The sequence below is a fragment of the Cyprinus carpio genome, chromosome A5, assembly GCF_018340385.1.
Source record: "Cyprinus carpio isolate SPL01 chromosome A5, ASM1834038v1, whole genome shotgun sequence".
NCBI classification, from domain to species: domain Eukaryota; kingdom Metazoa; phylum Chordata; class Actinopteri; order Cypriniformes; family Cyprinidae; genus Cyprinus; species Cyprinus carpio.
Window position 1 is genome coordinate 25,023,038 of NC_056576.1, and position 25,769 is coordinate 25,048,806.

Genomic DNA, 25,769 nt, shown 5'->3' on the forward strand with positions numbered 1-25,769 from the left:
ATTCTTTGATGAATAGAAAGTTAAAAAGAACAGAATTTATTGAAATAGAAATCTTTTGTAAGATTAGAAATATATCCACTGTCAGTTTTGATCAATTTAATTGCCAAACAAAAGTATTAATAAGGAAAAATCTTACAGACCACAAATGTTTGAATGGTAAGGGATACACAAGTGCTAATATTAAAAATGTAAACATAACAGTGTAAAGTAGAAAAAAAAATGGCTAAAGATGGATCTAAAACACAGAGTTGTGAATTAAGAGCACTAATACTGGAAATGTTACATTTGACAGTAAGGGAAGAATCAAGGAAGAAGGGAGGGCAGCTACTACTAGCTTTATTTCTTTTATTGTAAATGGTAAAATGTAAAGACTTCTGTCCCTTATCCTCCTCTACCAAAGTCGGCAACCCTACTCAAGTGTTTTTTCCCTAATATACCATGCTTTTGACAACAAAACACGGGGTGAATAATGGATGACTAAAAATGGATGGTAATGGACACATTACCTGTTAACTTGTTCTCTCACAATGATTGCAGTGTTAGAAGAATAAAACAAACTCTGCATCAACACCACTTATAAAAATTTCACCATGAATGCAAACACCAAGCAGAAGATGACAGGCTATGGGAAGATTTAATCTGTTCTACCTCATATATTTTACATGTAACCTATTTAACACTTTTTTGAAGAAAAAAACAGCCTAATAAGGCTTTAAAGCTCCTCTAAAGAGCAGTGTCTTCAAACAACTGATCCTTGTTGAGTTTTTCATGCTTGTTATTTTCTTTGGCCTGAACCCAGGCCTTCTACTCCCCATGATGGCATTTTCTTCATTTGAGGTCAATCAAGCACCAGAGACTAAACAAGGACTATAGCAGGACAGGAGACTTGTCTGAATGCCACTAGTCTCTTTGAAACAGTGTCATGTCTTATTTGGATAATGTTGCTTTGGTCTGGTAAATGAGCTGGTGTATGATAGATTTTCCGTGGAAATAACATTAATAATGTTAGTGTATCTTTTTGTATTAATAAAGCAGAGTGTCACTGTCAGTACAAACCATTAATAAGCAAAATTAGAGAAAAAATACCTGAATGTGAATGTTTATACATCAGTAGTATGTGTGACTCATTCTTGCCCAACAGTCTTACCGAGGGAGAGTTTAAGTCAGGTGGGGTCGACATGTTTCCAAACAAGTCCAGCTGTTCAACTCCCTGCAACACAGAGTTGCAAAAAGAAAAACAAGATTATGGAAGGCAAACCGAGTCAGAGTAACCAAAACACCTAAGAGAAGAGCTATTCATACTGTGGGCAGATGAATGGGAGGAAATGAGCAGTGAAGAGAATGAGGCGAATTGTGTTTTTTTTTTCCAAAGACTGTGAGTGAAAGGAGTGGAGAATGGCCAGAGCTGCTGCTATGTGATGCATCTCAGTTATTTCCTGTCTGCTAACTTCATTAGCTTTCACCCCCTGAGGAGACTAGTTTAGGTGCTGTGTACAAATGGTGAACAACAACATGAAGACAACCCAGCAGGGGGCTTTAGGATCTGGGCCAGAGAGACACAACTCTACTGCTAACTCTGCTGGCATCTGGGAGCCTTCAGGTTGGAGGCAACTAACAAAAGTCGTTCACTGTTCTTTTGCGAGGATCAGGACCATTTGGAGAATGTAAACCATACCACACACAATAAGTCATACTCACTTTTCTGTCATTGTGTGAGCCTTCACTGCCATTCTGTTGAGGTAAGATTGATGGAAATTGAGAAACAAGTTGCACGTGCAAAAACATACAGTATGATTTGAACATTAAGCAGCTGATTCATTTAAGGTCTCAATACTTACCTCCATCACTTTATTGTTTTCATCCTAAAGAAAAACAAGATCTGATTAGTAGGACAGAAATAAACATTTGTTTGGGTTGAAAGAAGTCACAAAACAAGACACAGACTGAAGCACAGCTGAACAGAAAGTCACACTAGAAAGATGGGAATGTTTGCAGTCTTCCTGTTATGTCTGTGAGATAATAAAGTTTAGATATGTGCTAATGTGTTATGAATTTACATAAAGTCTTCAGAAGTGTCTGTGATGACATACATTATACATTATAATTCAGTTTGTATACACTAGATATACACAACCTTTCAAAAGTTTGAGGTTAGTAAAAATTTTGTAATGTTTCTGAAAGATGTTTCTTATGCTCATCAAAGCTGCATTTATTTACTGTACTGTATCGAAATACAGTAGAAACAGTATTAATGTGAGATATTATAACAATTTCAAATATCTGTTTTCTATGTTAATATATTTTAAAATGTCATTTATTCCTGTGATGGTAAAGCTGAATTTTCAGCAGCCAGTCTTCAGTGTCACATGATCCTTCAGAAATCATTCTGATAAGCGGATTTTCTGCTTCTGCTTGAGAAACATTTCTCATTATTATAAATGATGAATAATATTCTTTGATGGATGGAAAGTTCAAAAGAACAGCATTTAAGGACTACCATACTAGTCCCTTTTCTTATTGTTTAACCAGTCACGCATAAAGCAATTGTAACTTAACGACTGATTATTGGGTAAGAACCACAGACATGGATTAGGCCATTAGAACCAAAATCAGAGCATAACAACTGCTGCGTCTCGCTGTGTTCTGCTCACAGGGAAGGAGGAAATGTTCTATGGTGCGGCTAAATGGTGCTGAATATTGGGATCATAACACCTAGTCCTATCATACAAACTAAATAGAAATTTTTAGTTTGTATAAATGACTTTACTGTAACTTTTGATACATTTGATGCATCCTTGCTTAATAAAAGTATTTATTTCTTTAAAAAAAAAGGTCTTCCTGACCCCAACATTATGAACAGTAGTGTATAAAACTTGTTGCATTGTATGTGTGTAAATGTTTCTCATCAGCTCATATATCCTAGAATCATCTAAAAATAATTTCAAGGGCTCTCGAACCTTCTTTGAGCCCTCAACTTCTTTTTTCTTCATATTGAAGATTAACTGGAAAAGATCCTTCAGGTCAATGACAAGAGGCTCTGCCTGAGTGAAAACACAAACAGCGCGTTAAAAGGCATGTTTCCTGCAGGTTTATGGGGGAATGTTTGTGAATGAGAAAATATTTTTTTTTAGAGAAAAAGCTACAAAAAAAGAGAGAACAAGTTTATCTGTGTGTGCCTAAGGCTTGAGAGTGTGAGGAAGGAAAGAGCTTTGCTCAATAAAATTTCACTGGACCTGCTGTGCAGTTTTAATGGCGAAGAACTGGTGCTGGCCCTCTGCGCCGCACACATAGCCAAACGCTCTGCTGTCAGTGACATCCCGAGCGATGAAGGAGATCTTATTTACTGCATGCTCCAGTATTGCTGCCTGGGAAAGTCAAAACAAAATAACAATGAATACTGTATATGGAGTACCAAATGATAATTCAGTTAAAGAGTTTATACTGTACTAGTCAGTATAAAAGAAAGAGTGAGTGAAAGAAATGCACCCCTGTTTTCTCATCAGTAACAGTGATTCCTGAGAGAGAAATGTTCACCCAGACTCTCTGCTTGTGTTTGCCCTGAGAACGAGCAGCCACTGCCTTGCCCTGTGATCACAGAGAGAAAATACAAATCAATGTTTCCTGGATGCAGTCACTGTCCTGCTAAAATGTCTATCAAACCATTTGGATTACTAAATAAATTGTGTATATCTTAAAATGCTAAACAAACTACAATGGCCATAAAAATGACTTCATGTCAAAAATACTGGAAAAAGTTTTGTTGACTCAATTATTCTCTTTCTGCACATACATAGTGTCTTCAGATGTCTCTTTCTTCTCAAATCTAACAATCTTAGGGTATGTTTCCTTTCCACAGTTTTCTCTCTGGTGGTATTGAGGCACTATTTTCAGTTTAAAACGAGATGCAATGTGAAAGTTTTCTACAAATAAGTCCATCTTGTCCTGTTTCTCTGTCATTAGTTTAGGCTAATGGAAGTTGCTTAAGATGTGTACTAAAAAGTAAACATGCTTGACATTTCACTGACCTTTAGTTTCATCATGGAGTCTTGGCTCATCTTGTCTCCTCTTGCTTCAGGCACATCATCTACTCCAATCAACTTGGCTTTGTAGCGAACTCCATTACCTTTGAACCTGGCTAAGAGGAACTCATCTGTTTTCTCTGGGCTTGCTGCAGCTGAGAAGAGCAGATAAAGAGAGATAGATTAAAATCTAAAACATAAAATGTAATATTGTGAGAATTAGAAATATTTAATCATTAGTACAGTGTGTGTTGCCATGTATTAAAGGAGAAAGAATTTAATGATTTAGTAAAATAGTTCACTAGATCGCTTTGAGCACATAGTACACACTATAAATGAGAACAAATGCTTCTGGAAAGATAGAGACAACAGATATTTAGACTTATATACTATACTGTACTGTACTGTAATTCCCAACCAGAGATACGAATACCCTAGAAAGTACTGGGATGGATTTTGCTTTTTTAAACCTATAAAAACAGAGGCTTAAAAATATTAGGGCTGTTAATAAACTAAATAATCATAATTATATTTTTTTTTTTTCAGGTCCTGTTTTAAGAAATGAAACATACATGTGCAAATATTTTAATAAATGAGCAAATATAACTACCATTCAAAAGCAAGGATGCATTAAATTGATCAAAAGTGACAATAAATGCTGTTCTTTTGAACTTTCTGTTCATCGTCCAGAATTCAGGAAAAATAAATGTATCATGGGTTCCACAAAAACATTTCATTTTAAATAATAATAATAATAAATGTTTCTTCAGTACCAAATCAGCATATTAGAATAATTTCTGAAGGTTCTTGTGATACAGAAGACTGTAGATGTCTTAAATAGGTTTATCCTTTTGAAAAGAGCTGAAAAAAGCAGGTTCTTCACCCATACATGAAACCACTAATTAAGTGTCCTTTCTGTAGTGCAGAAGTAGCCCCTGTCATTTAACCTTTTTAAAATACTGCTCCATGTAATTAACTGATTACAGTTTGCAGAATGCAGCTGTCATTCAAAAGAAAAAAAAAAATTCTAAAATGGGAAGGAATTGTGCAGTTCAGAATCATTTATGAAATCCTATTCTTAGTGGAATGAGAAACGATTCAGCGACGTAATTACGGGTGTCGCTGGGACTGATTGATGCCATTCGGAAGGAACCGATGGTACCAGCTGTCTGAGAGACAGAGTTATCTCTAGCAGCTCCGAATCTCAGTCTGAATGTTACTCAATCACTGGAAATGTCAGCAAGTTAGCCAGACGCTCATCAAAATATGTGCGATTTGCTCAATGGTGCAAAAAGATCTGAAGGAGGCTGATGAAAATGAGCACAAAGTGCACCAGAAAGCCGCTGATAAGCTGATCATGGGGGGTTCCTCCCAATGCATGTTTTAATATATCTGTCTGGCCACATTCTAGCTCTGAAATTGTGTTGTTTTAGATATGTACCACATTAATTGCTAGTTTGAGAGTTCATATCAGTCCCTCTTCCTTGGAAGCAACTCAGCTCTTCTCGGTGAGCTCTTCATTGGGTCTTTTAACTATTATCTAACTCTACTTGCCTTTTGATTCTTTGGACTTTTTGCCATTTATTTTGTGTCTGCCCTGTGTCTCAGTTCAGAACCAATCAGCTGACTATGTGGCGATGTCCGCTTTTGGCCAGTGGCGCTGCTGAGATGGCAGAGGCGGAGAAAGAGGGAGTGAGCCAGACACAGAGAAGCAAAAAGAGACTGAGAGAGAACAGCCTGGCAGAGGCCCAGACCTCATGTCTTCAGTGGCCAAGCTGAGGGACAGCATTGACATTCATCCCATGCAGGGACTCTACAGGCTTGAGGTTTCTGCTCTACAACCCCCTACCCAACGTAAACACATAATATCCATAAATATGAGTGCTTGCTAAAAAGTTCTAAAAAAGATGGTTCTTTAAAGGTTCTTTACATATAGTAACAGTGCTATTTAGAACCATATCATCCAGAAGAACACTTTTACATTGAAATGGTGGCTTACCTCTAACCTCCACCTATATTAGCTATTATTAAGGGTTTATTAATTTTGTCTGTCTGGTAAAGAATTCATGAAATGAGGTGGGCAGAGAAATCACAAACATACTGAAAAATGGCCTACTGCTTTCACAAATGAGACTGACCATGAAGGAAAGCTATGCCATTTGTGTGCCAGTCTAAATCAAAGAGTTGACTTAAAGGCCAAAAAACATATCCATTTCCAAAAAAGTTAAAGATATGAAAGAAAAATAGGCCTGTACATGAATTGCAATAATGATGTGGCTGAAAGATCAAACGTGATGTTGCATCGATATATTTTTGTTTCTATGTCCAAAACATGACTATGAAAGACCTCCTTCAACCCCAGATGCACCTCATCACCCAAATCACTGCTGGCTCCTCAGCGTGAGACTGTGGGAATCGTTCTGCTTGTTTTCATGCCTGTGGAAAAGGCTCATAAATAGACATGTTGGAGAGTGTCTTGCAGTCGCAGCTGGAAGATATTGTGGAAACAGCAACAGGACTGTAATGGAATCCATCACTAGTGTGCTCTGTTGGTATGAATGAGCTAGGCAACACAAACAATACCACTGTGCACCAGGTTCCAGCTTAGAAAAATAAATCCAGAGAAATATTGGGGCAATGAGGCCCCTGGAGCTCTGGACGGGGGATTTAAGGTTTCTGCAGGTGGCTGTTCGCCAACTTTGCACTGCGCTACACGACATATCAAGGAACTTGTTGAACTCAAAAAGTCCTCTCGAGTGGAAACCAGAAAGACCTTAATTTGTCAACTTTAATCACTAGATCATAAACATAATAGCATAATCATCATGCTACTACCGCATCAGCATCAGGTTTAAATGGGGAATGTCTGATCTAATATCCAAAATTTGCTGAAAATATCCTAATGTTATGAAAATACAGAAAACATGGTGCTTGAATTTTTTACTACCAGTTTTTGCAACTTTACCATTGCAATAAGGCTGCAAACAAGCACAATGTTTCTAAATGTGCTCTAAAGAATATTAAAAGAAAAGGGGTAAAGGTAATATATTCATACAGATAAATGGGTTAAACCTGCACATCTGTTGATAAGGAAGTCAAAATATATTCAAATATTAAAAAGTTAGAAAGCTTAAAGCAATATCCTATGAAACTAATAAAAACCGCTTTACATTTCACAACAAAAAATTATGACTGAAACCTTCCAAAGAAAGCTAACATTTTTTTTAATAAACTGATAAATTTTGGTTACATAACTATTAAATCAATTTTTATCTTTTTCCAGCTGTACAGCCAGAGAACATTATGGCAAATCCTTTGGATTCCAGACTGACCTATAAATCATGGATGTAATCTCAAAATGTTTTTCTTAACCAGCACTCCAAACAAGCTGCCTTTTCATCTGGGGAGGTGGCAAGTACAATGGAAGTATTTTCAGGTTTCAAAACTCTTATGAGGGCTTAGTTTTTCTTCAGAATAGATTCATTACATGTTTGTTGTGGATCAAGCATGGTTTTTGTAGGTGCTCTGGGGACGTGGATGCTGGGAGCAGCTCACACTCATATTACACACAGCAAGAGACTCACAGTAAATCTCAGTGGGACAGTCACTATACCACTAATGATGTGCTAGTAGATACAAGTAGGTCAGCAAAGACGTCTACTAAGTTTTTTACTTTATTATAACAATACATTACATATCCTTTTATAATGGAGAAGTTTCACTGAGAAACCACTAATTAAGGAAATGGATGATGATTGCAGCCTTTTGAACAATGATTGGCAGAGCTGATCTAAAAGTATTTGAACCATTTGCATTTGAACCATTTAAACCCAAGGTCTGGGCTGTATACAAACAAAGCAAGATACCGAGGAGTGCAAAGTGAATACCCCTGTCCTGTCACATACCCTTCTTCTTTTCTTTTTTGGAGGGTGTCTTAAAAGGTGCCTGCTCGACCGGGGGTGTGCTGGTTTCCACTTCTGCAGACATGTTTGGAGGCCAGCCTTGTGCAAAACAAGTGTGAAGACAGGATCAGTTGAAGTACTCTTGCTCTCCTCTCTGCAGTGTGTGCACCACAGCTTAACTCAGCAGTGGACCATGCTCAGCTGTGCCCGCACTGGATAGGAAAGAGACAGAGAGAGAAGATTTAGTAGAGGTTTACATATTTACAAATCAAATACAAATGCAGTCCTCAGAGCATCACTATATTTTTGTGTAGACAACAACAAAAAAAAAATAACAAAAATAAATATATGAGCCATTTACTAAAATGAAATATTTAGAAACCACATTACTTTTTCAGCTGTCAGTTTTCAACAATTTAAATTGTATGAACTAGTATATTTTGTAATATTAAGTATAAATTCAATGATGCTGTGATTCATATAGTGATTACATTTGTACCATAACCTACGAATATTTCTGCTTGTTTGTTTAAAAAAATAAAAATGTTTTGTTTATGTTTCCTACATACATCACTCACCCCATCAAAGTTTAATTTGAAGTTGATTCAATCTTACATTTGGACAACATATGTTAAAAAAAATCAATTACAGAATCCATTAAACCCTGTTGTGAACATGTATCTTTACTTGCATGTTGTGACTAGTGTAAGTCTCATGGACCTAAAATACACAAAGTGACAGTTCCTGGTTAATTTTCAATTGTATCTAACTGAAAAATAACTTGAGGTTCAGTGAGCGAGTCAGCTGTGAACTCAATAGTGGATCTGAATGACTCATTAAAAAAACAGTTAATAAGAGTGATTTGTTTGCATCACAGCTTGCGCTGTTCATTGTTGTATGCAGGAAACACTGGCATGCACTCAAATGATATGATATCTGACGAAAATGCATATGAACACGCACACAGCTTTCCTGTTCCATGTCAGCAGCTGGTGAATTTTGTTGATCACTTGCTCTCTGAACTCCTACTGGTTACATTTCTAGTTTCATCCCAGTGGACTGAATAAATAAACAGGGAATACTATAAATTTAAGTAGCTGTGCTTAAACAGAAGGTGAATAAACATCCTGGACTCGAGCATTTTGCTGTGGTGACTGCATTGTTCAGCCATGAATCCACTCACTGCCTTTAACACACCACACAACATTCATGTTTTGAGTTGATACAGATAACCGGCTCTCCTCAAGACTTATCTGAAGTGATAGGTCACCGAGACATTTTTGTATTCTCTAACCTTTCCTTTCTTGGCGTATCCATTACAGGACCACAGTACTCTTAGCCTCTATCTCCTGCTGTCTCTGCATTGCAATTATCCCGCCCTGCACCCAAAGACAGGAAGTCAAAGCTTCCCTTCCATCTGGGATCTATTCAATATCCACCTTCTTCATACCACAGACTGGCTATTTTTGCACATTTGTTTTCAATCAAAAAAAAAAAAAAAAAAAATTCCAAGTCACCCTTACATGAAAATATTTGGGAGGTTTTTTCTCTCATCCGTCCACTGACTCAAGCTGCCTATAAATACATCCACATTTAATAGGCTCCAAGACTTTTTCCTTGAAATAGCCTTCTGTAGAACATTCAACACAATGCTGCAATAATGTTACATAATTAAAAAACAACTTAGAATGTTAATATGGTTAACAGAATAACCATAACAACCTACTTAATCTTCTCAAATTATTACAAACATGCTTGTTATTTGAAACAAAGCTGAAAAACTAAAGTTTAAACTAAAGGAAAATGAGAAATGTTGCCTTGGCAAATACCTGAAATAAGCTGAAGCACTAAATGAAGCTCTAAAATTACTAATTGGAATTTATAAAAACAAAAACTGAACTAAAAATATATATATTAAACATAAATAGTAATATTTGGAAATTATATGGCAAAAGCACATGACAAAATTAAGCACATTACGAAAAATTTAACTCAAAAGAAAATCTGAAAAAATATCAAAATAAAAGTTCTTTCAAAAAGACTAATACTAAAATAACACTTTTTAGACGCAGTCATCAATGAATCAAAGTCAAATAAATTCAGTTTTTAAAACAGGCTACATTCTTTTTCCTGTAATCCAATGCTTTTGTGTCTCACCAGACATAAATAGTTCCTTACCCATAATCAGCTTCAACTCTCACACTGGCAACCCACATGTGACCCCAGACCTCTGCTGGTCATCTAAAACTACTGAGTACATTCTATTAAAAGAGCAAAGAGTACCAGCTGCGCTTCTCCTGAATGACAGCTGTTAGCAACTCATGGTAGACAGAGCAACCTTGGCACAAAACATCCACAAATGCAGCGTCCTTTCTAGACATGTGACTTCCCTTCCTGGCAAAAAGGAAGAATGGAAAAAGAGGAAGAACATGTCATGCTGGCGAGCTATTAAGGTGTTCTAGACAGGAATAAAGTCTTGGTATCTCTCTAGCTGACACCCTGATCCTATTAAGTCTACAACAACAGACGAGAGAAAACATAGCATGTTTATATCTAGCACACAGTCACACCTAAATAACAAGATACCAGACTGAGAGAATATCTGCACTAGCTCACACACACATTTGCATTCATACATGTTTAGGTAATTTGGTTCATAGAAAGCACAAAGACATCTTCAAAATGCCATTATTTTAGCATTATTATCAATTTATGAGCACTATATTGCTGGAAGGATTTTAAACCATTCAGTACTGAATTCATTCCGGTGTTCAAAGGTGAACAGTAACAGAAACTGACACAGCTGAGCAATACTGACATGGTTTATCCTAAGTGATGGTTCATTGTAGTAAACGTGTAATTCTGACCTTAAAATCTGACTGGATGATATGTGCTTGAAGCTGCTGTGAAGCGACTATAAATGAATACCGCAGAATCTGAAGTTGTGAGTTGCTATGTTACGTTAACAGCAAACAGAATAGTTATGCTAATTAACTATCCTTTCGTTTGGGGTCAGTAAGATTTTGCCCCATGTTTTTGAAATGTTATGCTCACCAAGGCTGCATTTATTTGATCTAAAATACAGTTAAAATAGTAATATTGTGAAAAATTATTAGTTTTTCTATTTTAATACATTTTAAAATGTATTCCTGTGATGGCAAAGCTGAATGTTCAGCAGCTATTACTCCAGTTTTCAGTGTCACATGATGCTTCAGAAATCATTCGAATGTTCTGATTTGGTGCTCAAGAAACATTTCTTATTATCAGTGATGACTAATATTCTTTTATGAATAGAATGTTCAAAAGAAGAGCATTTATTTTAAACAGCCTAGAAATCTCTTTTTACACTGTAGAAGTCTTTACTGTAACTTTTGATCAATTTAATGCATCCTTGCTGGATCAATGTTGAAAACAGTTGTGCTGGTTAAGGTTTTAGTGGAAATCTATATTTTTATGCTTAATATTTTTTATGGAACTGGATTTTTTTTTTTTTTTGTACAACATATATATTTTATACATTTCTATAACAATGTGAAAGTATTTCCTATTAATTTAATGCTTTCTTGATTAAAAATATTTTTTAAATAGCACCCCAAACTGAACATTGACCACAAACTTTTGGTTAGTGTATATTACTTAGTAGAAGATTAGTTTATTAAGAGTACCATTATTCATAAATGTGTTTCGTTGTAATAATTAGAGTTAATAAATTTAAAAATAAAACACATCCTTACCCCCTGACACACTGTCGTACCGCTTTAATAAACCGAATAGTGCGAAAAGCTTTAAAAGTAAAGTTGTTATTGTTTATAGTTTCTGCTCATTTTTGAAGCTTGGCCAAAGTACACAAACACAGTAGCCTATACAGGAAACATGAGAAAAAAAAATGTAAACATTTGCAGGAATTAGTGTATCCCTATAGACAGACCTCACACTATGCCTAGAGGGTTTATTATTTTTTTTTTTTTGCTAATGCTAGAAAAAAAGCAGATCTGCACAAGCAAAACCTCCTAATATGACACATCTGAAAAATAAATGTGACACATTTAATCACAAAAACACATTATCATTACCACTCCATAAACTGTGGCATAAATTTACAATGACTACATGGCATCAAGTATTTGGACAGTTTCATATAAACAGACAATTCATGCTCTTCAGCTGGCCAATAAAACTTAGTGAACTCTACATTCTGTCCAACCATGTGGTCACCATATGAGGCATAAGTTGCTCTTATTTGTGTGTATATGGGGTCTTGTACCTTTAAAACCTTTTCTCAAACACTTCCTCACATGGCTTTAGTACTTCCTGGTCAAAGTGCAAGAAAAACATCAATATTTGCACTTTCTCGCTGGCCTGAGAAAACCTCTTAGTGTCCATTTTCTCCTCCCTTGCATCTCAGCAGGTCTTCATACTTGGTCCAGGAGCCAGAGAGGACTAAGAATGGCTATATAAACACCATCTTTCCTCTTCCCTGTCCCCGGCCCCAAGGCTTTCACTTAACACGTAAATATCAACATGAAAAAAAGAAAGCTAAGACACATCCTCCCCAGCTCAATGCCAAGAATCTCAGAGCTCTGAGATAAAAACACTGGACAGAGCAAATTTCCATGGGTGTGTTGTCAGTTGTCAACAGGACACTGGATAACTAAGGAACACACAGTGTACCAGGAACAAAGACCTGATTGTACTCGTGCCACATGCAGGACCAATCGATATATTTAATCATGTACACCTCCGCATTTAAGACTCCTTCTGTTACTGGCTGAGGATAAAGAACTGTTTGAGAATGGAGATCAGCGCAGAAGCTGGTCATAGACGGGAAGCTGAGGTGATAATGATATTGATTCTTGTAACATTTTGCAATTCAAATGTAACATGTGGCTAACCAATTATTATATGACCCTTACTGCTTTGCGAGGTTTGCTATGGCAACCGTTGACAGGTATGGGCAACCCTTTTTATAGTGCTGCACTTGCAGGCTGGCTTTGCACAGCAAACACACAATCCATCATCCAAGACACATAATCAAACAAAATGAGGGCAAGGCACACAGCACACACAAAGCCTCCGAAGAAATTTCAAACAATTACAATTCACTTTGCAAAAAGACGAATCAATTACATGAAGAATTTGAAGCAGCACAGCTGTTTACAAAATTGCTAAAAACAAATGTTTCTTGAGCAGCAAATCAGCATATTAGAATGCTGAAAATCCAGTTTTCCATCACAGGATTAAATTGTAATAAAATTTCATAATATTACTGTTTTTACTGTATTTTTGATCAAATAAATGCAGTTTTTTTGAATGAGGTATTTTTCAAAAACATTAAAGAATCTTACAGACCCTAAGATTCAGCAGGCAATAAACAAGTTAATTTTGTACATTATATATAAACCAATTAAACTCTATTTCACAGTATAAAAATATATACAGCATAAAAGCCTATTAAACATAAAAAAGAACTGGCTACATTTACATTTATCAATATAGATTAATACATCATATAATACAGAAGCCATTAATCCAAACCTGAAAACAATAAATTAGTGCTACTGTACCAAAATTCCAGCTGAGTACTAGAATAGTACAATGTTAATGTACTACAGGCTAGATACTTTAACTTGTGCTTCAAATAGCACAGCAGAAGTAGACCAAACCCACTTTTAAAGTGTGATCCAATGATATTCATGGACATCTAGTCAAACTGCCCCTCGTTAAGACTCTGGTGTCCATACTGTGCTACTAAGGCAGACCCTGTAGGTTGATTTCTCAGCATGATGGTTGAACATGTAATGCACTCCTTTCTCACAGGAAATCATTATACAATTAATCTTCTCAGCATGAGGTCCCATGATAAGTAGAAACATTTAAAAAGCACAGTAAACCATAATTTTAGCTCTCTGCTTGTGTGGTCGTTCAGGTGTTCCAGACCCGCTACAAAAGAAGCATTAAAATGTCTTGTGTACAAGCACTGCCTAACCCATAACACCATAACTAGTTTCATCTAGTGACACAACAAACTCTGTATGGAACACCAAGCAAAGGAAAATCCCCTTTTCACACAATAATTGTCTTCAACCTTTACTAAAATGATGTTTAATGGAATGAAATGAAGACAAACAGTGCAGTAAGCCACAGGATTGCTAGAGAGATACAAAATGAACAATCTAAATACGTGTTTTATACACAAACCTCGGACACAATGTACTAACAGAGGATTAAAGTATGTCATTTGTGAACCTATACTGTAAATAGTGGTTTGTAGAAAAGGCAAAATGGAGTGCCACCAAAGTCTTGGTTCTGCAGCACAATGACCTAATGATTTCCAAAGTTTCTTTCCCAGATAATCACGTCCCCAGATTATCCGAGAGAATAAAATGTGACCAGCAACATTTAAAGAGTGCGCCCCAAAATGAAAATGTTATCATTGTTTCGGAAATTAACATATTAAAAATATATAATACACACACACAAACACAAAACACACACACCCATATATATATATATAAAATGTTCCAATAAGATACACTGGACCTCTGACTTTTGTGAGAAACAGCAAGACATTTAAATAAATAATAAAATTTAATAAGAAAAACACTACCATACAGGTTTGGGCCAACATATGGGTGAGCAAATGACAACATTTTTAATTTTGGGATGGACTATCCCTGGACTAAGTGTGTGGAGCTCAAGTGTTATTTTAGCGGATAATGTTGGAAGCAAAGGCTTCCGCACCTGGCCCTAAACCACTTTTCTTTCTTTATAGGTATAAAGGAAAAATCCAAATTTCACTTGTTTTTTTAGGAGGGGAAAAGTGCAGTACAAACAAACACTTGGGGCGAAGGACACTTACCTCAGCATGTGGTCACCACAGTAAAATACCACTCTACACATTACAGAGCTGCCATGACTTCTTTTCTGACCTATATATGTCCACAATGAAATACAATAGCAGTCCCTTTTGTCTAATAAAATGTCAAAGAGGCAGGAAAAGACAGCAGAGTTAGTGGAGAAGAGTCTTATTGAAGTCCAAAGTGATGGAGAGTTGCCTTTGTTTCTTTCTTTCTTTTTTGGACTACTTTCTCTACTGAAATATGTTGGTCTTTTTATGAAGGAGGTGGGGTGGGGGTGGCTGGATAGCATTTGAAGAGTGCAGGATGAGGGACAGAAGAGAGTGCCAACATCTGGTTCCAATAAAACAGCACACATTGTACCAACAGGAGAATGAAGAATGTCTTGACGTGGTGAGTAATACCCAGCATCATTTTTAAATGGTAATTCACATTTTAACATGCCCTTATTATGCCATTTCCAATATGGAGTATCACATACAATAGCTGTATGTGAATGTAATTAATCTGCAAAGTTGTAAAAGCCGAAAGTGCATGATAAATAAAGTTATAGCCTCCCAAAGAAAGAATTGACTCTGAACAGCATAAATGAGTTGTCAGTAATTCGATTCCCACTTCACATTTGCATTTGCATGTTCTATAGTAGTCGGTTGCAAACAACTTGACCCCGCCCACACACACGTCATTTGAGTATGTACCTCAGGCTTATTCAGGCTGGTTTAGTTTACATTTTCTTTCTGTATGCAGGTTGGTTTACATTTTGTTTGTAACTTTGTAGAAAGTTGTATATGGGCTTAGGAATGACAATATGTGCAACATATACACACAGTTACATGTATATATATATATATATATATATATTTGTGTGTGTGTTTATTTGTAGTCATTTTGTTTCTTGTGATGATTGTGCTTGTTTTTTATTCGGTTGTTTTGATTTTAAGTAAAAGCCTAACCAGTGATAAGGTCTGCAAACTAGCTTAATACTATATGCCCTATGTACATGACATCAGTTGTCTGTGTGTAACAACGCCTAGTGTATTGTCCCTGTTAAATAAACAAACAAATAAAATTTTACTGACGACTGCTTCTCTCACCTCGGGGAGTTCAATACAGGATTCATAAAACACTTGCTCTTGAAAGATGGCTCAGTAGCCAGTTTATTTAGATCAGCTGGCTGCACTGAATCACAACCTGATAAATAATAGATGTTTAATTGTATATATTTTCTATCGAGCATTCAAAATACTATGCCAATGGGCGTTTCGTTTCCAACACATGCTGTACATGGTAGACCAATCACAACAGACTGGGCCACCTGACCAATCAGAGCAGAGTAGGCTCACGGAAAGAAGGGATTTAGAGACTGAATCTTAGAACTGCTTTGAATGTTTCCTTTCAGAATCTTTGGAAAATGAGGTGATATTAAATACATATTTTGATAAAACAAAAGCGTTTTTGACCTTCCATGCATGTTAACTTATTGTAGGAGACTCCCAAAACAATATCAGGAACCTTAAAAATGGCATAGTAATTTTTTTTTTTTTATGACATCAAAGTGAGCTCACTATAAAAGTGTTACATGTTCCCCTGACATTTCCAGTTTTGAGAGAGGAACAGGAACGTATTTACTGTGGCATTTCCTCCTCTTAAAGTAGGCTACTATGGGGGATGGTGAAGCAAAGGGGGATGAAAATGCCATAGAGGGAAAGGAAGAAACTCTAGGCCTTTCAGTTAAAGTGACTGAAATTTCTCTTGTCCTCTCATCACTCAGACTCTAATGCCACCGCGGCAGTTCTCATGCTTAAAGGCTTAGCTTTTCCAAGCATTGCACTGTCATTAAGATCAACCAGGACTTAATGACACACATTCCCTTGCACTGATATCATACCTGCAACCAAAAGTAAACAAAGTCACCAAAGCTTGTGTGCCGCTTAAAACAGCACAGCATTATTTAAGGTCATAAAATATATGAGGTCACTATCATACTTGGGCTTGCAGAGATTCTGCTGCAAAGTATAAAAATTAAGTTTAAGCCATGATTCACCTTGAATGAGAAAATACAATACTAGTCTACTGTAAGAGGTTTCACATTAGACAGTAACTTCAGACACGAAGATGAAGAGGGGGTCTCCAGACTTATATCCAAACCCTGAATATGCTGCACCTTAAATACATGTGAGTGTGGGATCTGCATGAACTGTTTGATATCGGATGTGGTCACTGGTGATGAATGCAAACATCTGTGCATTAGGTCAGACCAGCAGCCAACATCATTGTCGTCAACCTATTTTTCCACTGAAACATTTAAAATCAACAGGTTCTATTTGCAAAAAGAAACAGTCGTGGAATAGATTTCGTACAGATATGAACAGGAGATATATTCCTCATTTTCGTGAGACCTGTAAATGCCTGAAGATTCAAGAATGTATCGACGACTCAGTGGTAAATGAAACATGCAACACTTCATTTAGCACGCTAGAATGTCACATTTGAATGGTCTGCGCGAAAGCATAGCACACGTTACTGTGACAATATTTTCAGTGTTTACGTGGGAAATCTGTAAAAAGCATATTACACGGCATTGCGATAAACGGTATGAGGACTTTAGACTGTAACAGAGCTGCTGCTGCAGTAAATGAAAACAGCCCATTATTATAAAAAAAAGAAAAAGAAAATAAATGAAATGATTCGTGTTTAAAGCACGAGATTCGGTTCAATAGCTGGCAAAAATCGTCAGGTTTTCTGACACCCACATTAGGCTACTACATTCATTTAAGGTTATACTCACGTACGGTAAGACATTGAGTGGATCCTGAAGCTCGCGTACTCCGATCCGGCAGAGAAAACGCGGCTTGACAACAGAGTCGATGCGTGCCGGGTAGAGCAGTATAATCCTTGGATCTGGCTCTGAGATGTTGACGGTGAAGCTCTAATTCCTGGGATGTTGGCAGCTCTGAGGAAAGTGCTCTGATGTTACTGCAGATTCGGTAACTCCCCATCAAAGTGAAATTTAACCCTCTGAAGACCAGACGGCGATTCTCCTCATTCACTGCATCACACGACACATGATCCTCTCCCAGTGTTCCCAACGCGCTGCTCTCACTGGCTTTCTTATAGTGCCAAATTTTGTCTAGATGACAAAAGTATTGTGATATCATACTTCAGTGGGACATTACAACACACTACTGCGGTTTCCAATCCGAGAAATTACGCAGTAAACGTCAACAAGGTATAGCCTACTAACACGCTGTGCCATGAACAAAATTCAGTGACCTGATGTTTATTCAATTTGATTTAATTCATTTAAAGTAATTTATATTGAGTAATCTGTTCATTCATATTTGTGTTATGTGTTTTAGATTTGTATATACTCACAAAAGAAAATCTTTAGAGTATACTGGAAAATGTTATTAGAATGTAATTCATATTATTATATGATAAACTGAGTAATCTGTTCATTCATATTTGTGGTATGTGTTTTAGATTTGTACCTACTCACAAAAGAAAATCTTTAGAGTATACTGGAAAAATGTTATTAGAATGTAATTAATATTATTATATGATAAAAATATTTATATTCAAGTTTCAACCCCTGCTAAAAACAATGATATTACAATGTGAAGAATGTAGATTAGTCTAATATGTGTGTGTGTTCTATATACTGTATATCTCTCACGGAGTAGCCACACACACACACACACACAAATGTGAAGAATGTAGATTAGTCTAACACACACACAACACACATATAAACTTAATCAGTATGAATTTATAATTAGAGATTTTTTAAAGTTTGTAGTATTTTAATTTTATGCATGTTTTTTGTTCTCCGACGTCAGTGCATGAATGAACAACATGTAAAGTACTACACTGAAAATGAATGCTTGTGCTCCAGTGTAAATCAGAAGAAGAAAAACTTGTTTTGTAGACTAAAATACATTATGTGGCTAAATGAGAACATTGAGAGGAAAATATTTCCTAAACCTTGGTGAACTTATACATTGTATAGCACATACATAAAAAAATGCTTATATTGCAAATTTACACACCAAATTTTGTTGCTAGCCATATGATGAACTGTGACACAGAAAAGATACCAAAAGGTGAAACGGATATGAGTCCTTGTCGTATTACCCTTGAAATGACAGACATCCCTTCCTTCTGTCCTCTCACTTCCCTTTTTCTCTGCTGACTCATCAAACATGTAAAGAAGAGCCACATTCATAAAATCTTTGCAAAGAGGCACTGAAAAAGAAGCATTTGCTCCACATTTGTTGTTGAGCGCAAAACTTCCCCTACTTCAGCTGCAGGACTAAAATAAGGCAAAGGTCTAGATAACTCCCTTATCTAAAAGAACACTTGGGGGTTTGCAGGTTGGTCCATCTCTAACTAAACTGTCATTCAATAATCAGATCAGTAGTGGTGTGTTGAGAAAGCTGAGCAGACGACACCAGTCCTGAGATATATCATGCAATTCTATTAGCATTTTAGATAAGCAGGCTCTTATAAACAAAGCAAGTTTAATCCACACCATACGTGTCTTCAAACACTAAAGTTAAACAACTGCTAAAACCCTGCTCATGGCAGTAATTATTTGGACTAATATGAAGCTTAGTTACCATAGCGGTGGGTCCATAACAGGGCCGGATGCCCAGAGCTTGTTTTACTATTCGACTTTTCAAATAATGCCAGACATACGAAGGTGTTTTTCTCTATAGTATGTCTGAAAAAAAGATTCAGAAAGGAAGTGTAGAAGGATTAATGAAGGAGGAATGGAAAATCCTTTATAGGAAAGTTGGGGGTGCACATCTTCCGGCCTGAAGTGCTTCAACTCCTCAAAGGCCACTGCAAGCCATTCATCCAAGGCTATCTGAGTTCAGTGGTCAAATGACGTTTCCTCATATTTTACAGAAACCCCTTCAATGGGTTGGGGTTTGCCAAATAAAGGCTACATTAACTGGCTCTGAGGCTCTTGCATTTATGAGAGGAAGAATCCAGTTTATTATATGTGTGCCAAACAGTTCGACACTGGCGTGTCTTTGTTGCTGAACTGTATTATACCAACTGTTTGGGTGGTTAAGGATGAAGCAAAACATCAAAGGCATTTCCTTTATAGAGAGGATTTCCAGTTCTGCTTAACCCCAATGGATCTATTAATCTCTTATCACTGAACACAAGTTAGCTCAGTGCAGACATATTAAGATATACTAAGCTTCTCTGCAAACATAAGATAAAACCATACGTGAGCACATATTAAATATAAAAACATTAAACATAAATGTGTGCTGCGTATGTTTTTATTAAGTCAGTAGGTCAGTAAAATGACAAGGTACACATCTAAAAAATTATGAACTTTTTTTTTTACACACAAGCTAAGATTTCTCACAGTACAGAGGCAGTATAGAAGCTAGAACATAAGTAAAAGTAAAGAAAGTTTAAAATAAATACATACATAAAATGTATTTATAGCAAAAGCCTTTGCAGTTATGCTATTTAAGAATCAGATAAAAATAAATCCTCCTCACATTTGGGCTATTGAAGCTGCAATACAGTATTTACAGTATTTTGCTTTTCCCAGAATGCTGATACTTACATTCCAAGAGCTGGTGAGTCACAGACATGCGCCAAGTTTACACTGTCAGAGTGTGTGTGGGAGGGTGGCAGCTCATCATGAAAAGAGCTTTACATCTAAACACTCGAATCTGACAGAAAACTGCAGTTCAAATCAGAACAATTCATGAAAAACTACCAAGACTGTCAGACAGATCATGAACCTTTTTTTTAATACTGTATATACACAGTATATATATTTCAAAGTCTGGCATGAAAATGGTAAATTAAGGAACAATAATCAAACAGAAAATTCTGATGAGCTTTCTCCATAGTTTTTCCTTACCACTTTCGACTTGAGTGACGCAAGCAAGACAAGACGATCATCCGTAAATGGACAACAGATGTTTTTTTTCCACAGTGCTCATGATTTTTGCAATGAAGGTATGGAGTGTATTAAATCCCATTCACTGCAGGAAGAGAAAAAGTTAGAATGGCAGAGAGAGCATTCCCGGAATGTAGGAGTTACATCCTTTCCCAAAATTCTGCTTTCTTACTCAAGTTTTAACAGATGCCTAGAAGTGTTTTCAAACTTTTTTTTTGTACAAAAGAACAGAAAAGTTGTTCTGCAACACATTTCTGACAATTTCGTGTATGCATGTGAGTGTGTCCGCATACTTATGTTTGTTTACCATAGTCTTTCTAAAAAGTCATCTCACAAGTGGACACTGAGCAACCACAGCTCGTGCCAAACTGGTGAGGAATGCCTCAGTGGGTTAAAGACTTTACATAACAATTTTCCTTCACAAACACAAGCAGAGCAGCTCTTTCCAGCCCAAGAGAGGCTTCCCATCGTCACGAGTGTTTTTGAGCTTTCTTAAAAGTCACTTAGTGTTTTTATTTTCTGTCAGAGGAAGAAGCTAGAGGTCTTTCATTTTTAATGCGAGAGGCCAGGCGGACTGAGAATCCAGCAGTATTAGAGGGCACAAAGGACTTAAAGCATTTATGTGTTTTGTGGGTGAGAGTGTTTTCAAATCTAGTGGAGACAAAGCTGCCCAAACATGAGCCAAGTACCTTTTTACACCAACTACATGGGTGTATTAGCGTATTTGGTAGGGAAGTTTGGCTTTCTGCCCAAGGTACAACAGAGGCTGCCTTGTCAAATGCTGAATAAAATGTACAACCGTGTGCTGTACCCCTCTCCTTCTTGTCCAGTAAAACATTTCTGTGCTTGATGGAGAAAAAAAAAGAAATCATACAGACCCACATATGGAACTTATTAGTGTGCTAAGAGAAGACTAAAGCCAAGGGAATTGTGGAACTAGGGCATCGATCTACAGAGAGATATTAAAAAACCTGGGGAAGTTAACACAGGGTGAAGTGAGACTGTAATGGTGTTTGGACAAAGTGTACATGCACTGTAAAAATGATTTCATGTATATACTGGTAAGTTTAAATACATAGATATACAGTAGTTAGGCCGACTTTCTGAACAATACTGAAACAATGAACTATCTGAAATCAGTCTACTGTAAAATATAATGTAACTCAAAACATGAACTACAGATACACTACAAAGGCTTTCTAATTTAACTTTTCTTGAAATGAATTATTGAGCTAATAACCATATGCTTTTGTGCTTTCAGGAAGGATGCTGGTTTGCAGCTTGTTTTTCTATTTAGTGCCCAAACTCTGGAACAGTCTTCCATTGTTCGGGAGGCAAAAACACTCTGTCAGTTTAAATCTTGATGAAAGACCCACCTCTTTAACCTGGCATACGTATAACACACAATCATATTTCTATAATTCAAATGCATTAAAGGATTGTTTGGTTACATTAATTAGGTCAACCGGAACCGGGAACACTTCCCATAACACCCGATGTACTTGTTACGTTGTTAGAAGAATGGCATCTACGTTAATATTAGTCTGCTTCATTCTTATTCCGAGGTCACCATAGCCACCCGGATCCAGTCTGTATCCTGACCAAATGGTGGATCAGCACCTAGAGACCACCACAAGAACTTCCTAAATGTCAGCGGAGACCATGACAACTAGATGAGCCCTAGAGACAGACCCCCTCGAAGACCTCATCAACTAGACAGTCATCGGCACAAGTCCTCAGCAAAGACCACGAGAACCAGACAAGACCTCTGCACAGACCCTGCGGCCAGCTTTGAGGGAACTGGATAGATGTTCTGAGTGATGCCAGTCCACAGTCTGACTTGTGCAGCCTGGAATTAAACCACACCGTGCTGGTTTTGTCTGGCCAGAGGAGAACTGCCCTCCCCCCCCGACTGAGCCTGGTTTGTCCCAAGCTTATTTTTTTTATTTTTTTTTTTATTTTTTTTTTTTTAACTTTTGTTTTTGTTGGAGTTTGTTTTGGTCACCCTTAGTTGGGGACACTTAATATTTTGCAGTATTATCAACTTCATTATTTCACAGCTTTTCGTGGACTTACAGACAATTGTGATTAAGAACAACAGTATGCAACAATAAAATTCTGTCAGAATTTTACAGAAAAGAAGATATTATGTTGATAGCCGAAGCGTTTCAGTTCCCACTGACTTTAATTCTATGAGCAAAATACAATGGAAATCAATGGGAACCAAAACTTTAGTTTGGTTACCAACATTTTTCAAAATACCTTTTCTGATGTTCCTTCTTCTCTGCAAATGTAATACAGGTTTGCAATGATACAAGGGTGAGTAAATGATGACAGAATTTTCATTTTCTGCTGAACCATCCCTTTAAGTGCATTTGATTTTTAAATGTCAATCATTTTTGTGGATAGAAATAGCTTTTTCTTTTTTATTCTTTTTTTTTTTAAATTGAAGAAAAGCTGGAAGATATGCTATTTGCTTAGACATTCTTTATATATTTTTCTGGATATACATCATCTTCTTGTCAGTGGGTCTTGATGTTAAATCACAGATTTACACAGATTTACTGTAGGCCTACATCAAATGTTCAAATAGCAATTTTATGTTTTAGCCATAGAAGGTGACAGAGAAGCTAGAATTATGTAGTGCACCCTTAAGACAGCAATAGATTAGATTAGATTAGGGCCTACATCAAATGTTCAAATAGCAATTTTATGTTTCATAGCTCTAACCAGAAGTGCAAGAATATAAATACATAAAAACTCAAATAAGTGAATATGATTTACAGAAAAGTGGGGTGATATATATAAAGTATTGAGCACAGTGGGTGAAAGTAATTCTGTTGTGTCTTATGTGAAAGCACTCACGTAAATGTTAAAGAAAGCACTCACGTAAATTGCAAATCTAAACGAGACTTTCTCAAACGAGATGTTTTTTGAGTGCCAACATTACCATCTGATATGGCAAAGGAACTGTTCAGGATAGAAGAGCCACCAAGAGAGTGGTTGAGATCTTTGAGACAGATTTACCATCTTTTACAACAAGGCCTGCAGCATCATCCAGCACCACGTTTATTACAGCTATAGTCTGTTCTCGCATCCAATCCCAGACACATCTTGCTCTAAAATTGCCCATAGATTCATTAGATTGTCTAATATTAGACTGTAAGTAGAATAATGTACAGTCAGCTGGTCATTTTTGTAAAATAAACCCTTATAGGTTTGTTTTTTGTGATAATGATCAGTTGACTGTACATTATCATATATCATACATTACGTAATTACATAAATGGACATGCAATATTGATTCAAGTTTAAATTATTTGATTATATGAGACAAGAGATTGCAAAGTGATATTTTGCACTCTGGTGAAAATGTTACTAGTTCATAAAGGACACACTGTAGTCTATATACTGTATATCTTTTCATTTAATTGAAGAAATGGGAGAAATGCTTTAATGGGAATGATGAAGAACAAATGCTGCTTTTGACTTTGTCGTAAAGTGGCTTTCTGCCTTGTAACACTCTTTAACTTTTCAAATTCTGCCTGTACTGTTTGTGGTTAGACTTAGAGTGAAATGAAGCAGTCCACTGACAATACTCCTCTAAGACCATAAGTGGCCTCAGTGCAGTCAAAGCAGAAATCTTCATCAAAACCCCCACTTATGTAGTGTTACTGCACAGTTTTCAGAAGGATTATCCTCGGGTTGGTAAAAACAGCACTAATTCATAGTGTGAGAATAAAGTGCATTTCTTTATCCTTTTCTCTTGGTGGTCACAATAATTACGGTTATAAAGAGTCTTATGACACTCTTTTTCTTCATGTTTTCTCTATGTTTATGACACTCCTTTACTCCATGTTTTGTGAATAGTTTTATCTTGAAGTATCACAGAGTATGATGAATCCAGTCATTTCAACTGAATCTTTTTTTTTATTTTTATTGTATTGTCACTTTTGGGAAACAAGGATGCATGTCTAAAGAACATGAAACCACATGCATATGAGTTCCTGAAAGCCACTGACCGCTGATGAAATGGAACCATCTTTTTTGTCTAATCAGCTCTTTTCCCTCTCATTCCATTATTCTTGAAAGAAAAAATCAGCATTTTTGTAGTGACTCAGTTTAACTGAGTTAGAATGTACAATTTTCTTCAGGATACACCTGTTATGGTCTCCTGGAACAACTATTTTACAGCCCCTTTGACAAAACCACGGAACTTAAGAACAGCATGACCTTACAACACAGGATGTGGCCCCTAAAACCTCCCGCTTCAAACATATGCCTGTACAGTTAGAGTAGATGCTGCATTAACATACCAGACAGTGTAATCCCTGTTAAACATTGTTATTTTGACTGCACTGAGAATAGAGCATTGGTACTAGCAGATTTCAACTGGTCCTCCTCTTTGAGTATGGACTTGAAATAGGTGGACAGAAGTCTAAAACATCATCTTGAACATGCTGAACGTGTATACAGTACCTATCCTGTATGTCTATGTAGTTTCCACTCCAGAGTAAAAGAAATAAAAAGATAATTGTGACATTTCTCACAACTGCAACTTTATTTCTCCTATTGCATATTTTTTTCAAAATGTGACATTGTCTCACAATTTGACGTTGGATCTTACAAATGTGACTTTATTTCACATTGACTTTGTGACTTTTGTTATTTGTTATTTTAAATGTAATCTCACAATTCTTCGTTTTTTAAATAAAAAGTAAATTTTTAAAATGTTTTTTTAAATCTCAAACGTTCACCAAGACTGCATTTATATGTTAAAAATAGAGTAATATTGTGATTTTTGTATTTATTTACAATAATTGTTTTCTATATAATATAAAAGTATAAAATGCAATTTATTCCTGTGTTAGCAAAGCTGAATTTTCAGCAGCCATTACTCCAGTCTTTAGTGTCACACGATCTTTAAGAAATCATTGTAATATGCTGATTTGCTGCTCAGGAAACATTTCTTATTATTATGAATGTTGAAAACAGTGGCACTGCATTATATTTTTGTATAAACAGTGATACATTTTTCAGGATTCTTTGATTAATA

At 36.4% G+C, this 25,769-nt stretch overlaps 1 protein-coding gene across 5 annotated transcripts in view; it reads right to left on the reverse strand.

The window, feature by feature from the left end:
• LOC109086807 (disabled homolog 2-like) overlaps positions 1 to 25,769 on the reverse strand; it is a 34,008-nt gene that overhangs the window by 6,552 nt on the left and 1,687 nt on the right. Inside the window, exons 1-9 of one of the 5 annotated variants that reach the window (XM_042757338.1) lie at positions 17,571 to 17,960; positions 7,925 to 8,133; positions 4,026 to 4,174; positions 3,487 to 3,585; positions 3,234 to 3,365; positions 2,958 to 3,041; positions 1,839 to 1,862; positions 1,699 to 1,731; positions 1,148 to 1,210 (exon numbers count right to left, since the gene is read on the reverse strand). In XM_042757338.1, coding sequence (XP_042613272.1) covers positions 1,148 to 1,210; positions 1,699 to 1,731; positions 1,839 to 1,862; positions 2,958 to 3,041; positions 3,234 to 3,365; positions 3,487 to 3,585; positions 4,026 to 4,174; positions 7,925 to 8,006 — 666 coding nt within the window. In that variant the 5' untranslated portion in view covers positions 8,007 to 8,133; positions 17,571 to 17,960. Of the gene's footprint in view, positions 1 to 1,147; positions 1,211 to 1,698; positions 1,732 to 1,838; positions 1,863 to 2,957; positions 3,042 to 3,233; positions 3,366 to 3,486; positions 3,586 to 4,025; positions 4,175 to 7,924; positions 8,134 to 10,099; positions 10,608 to 17,566; positions 17,961 to 25,769 lie in introns of those variants that run through there. The other 4 variants (XM_042757334.1, XM_042757335.1, XM_042757337.1 and 1 more) reach the window with 4 other exon arrangements.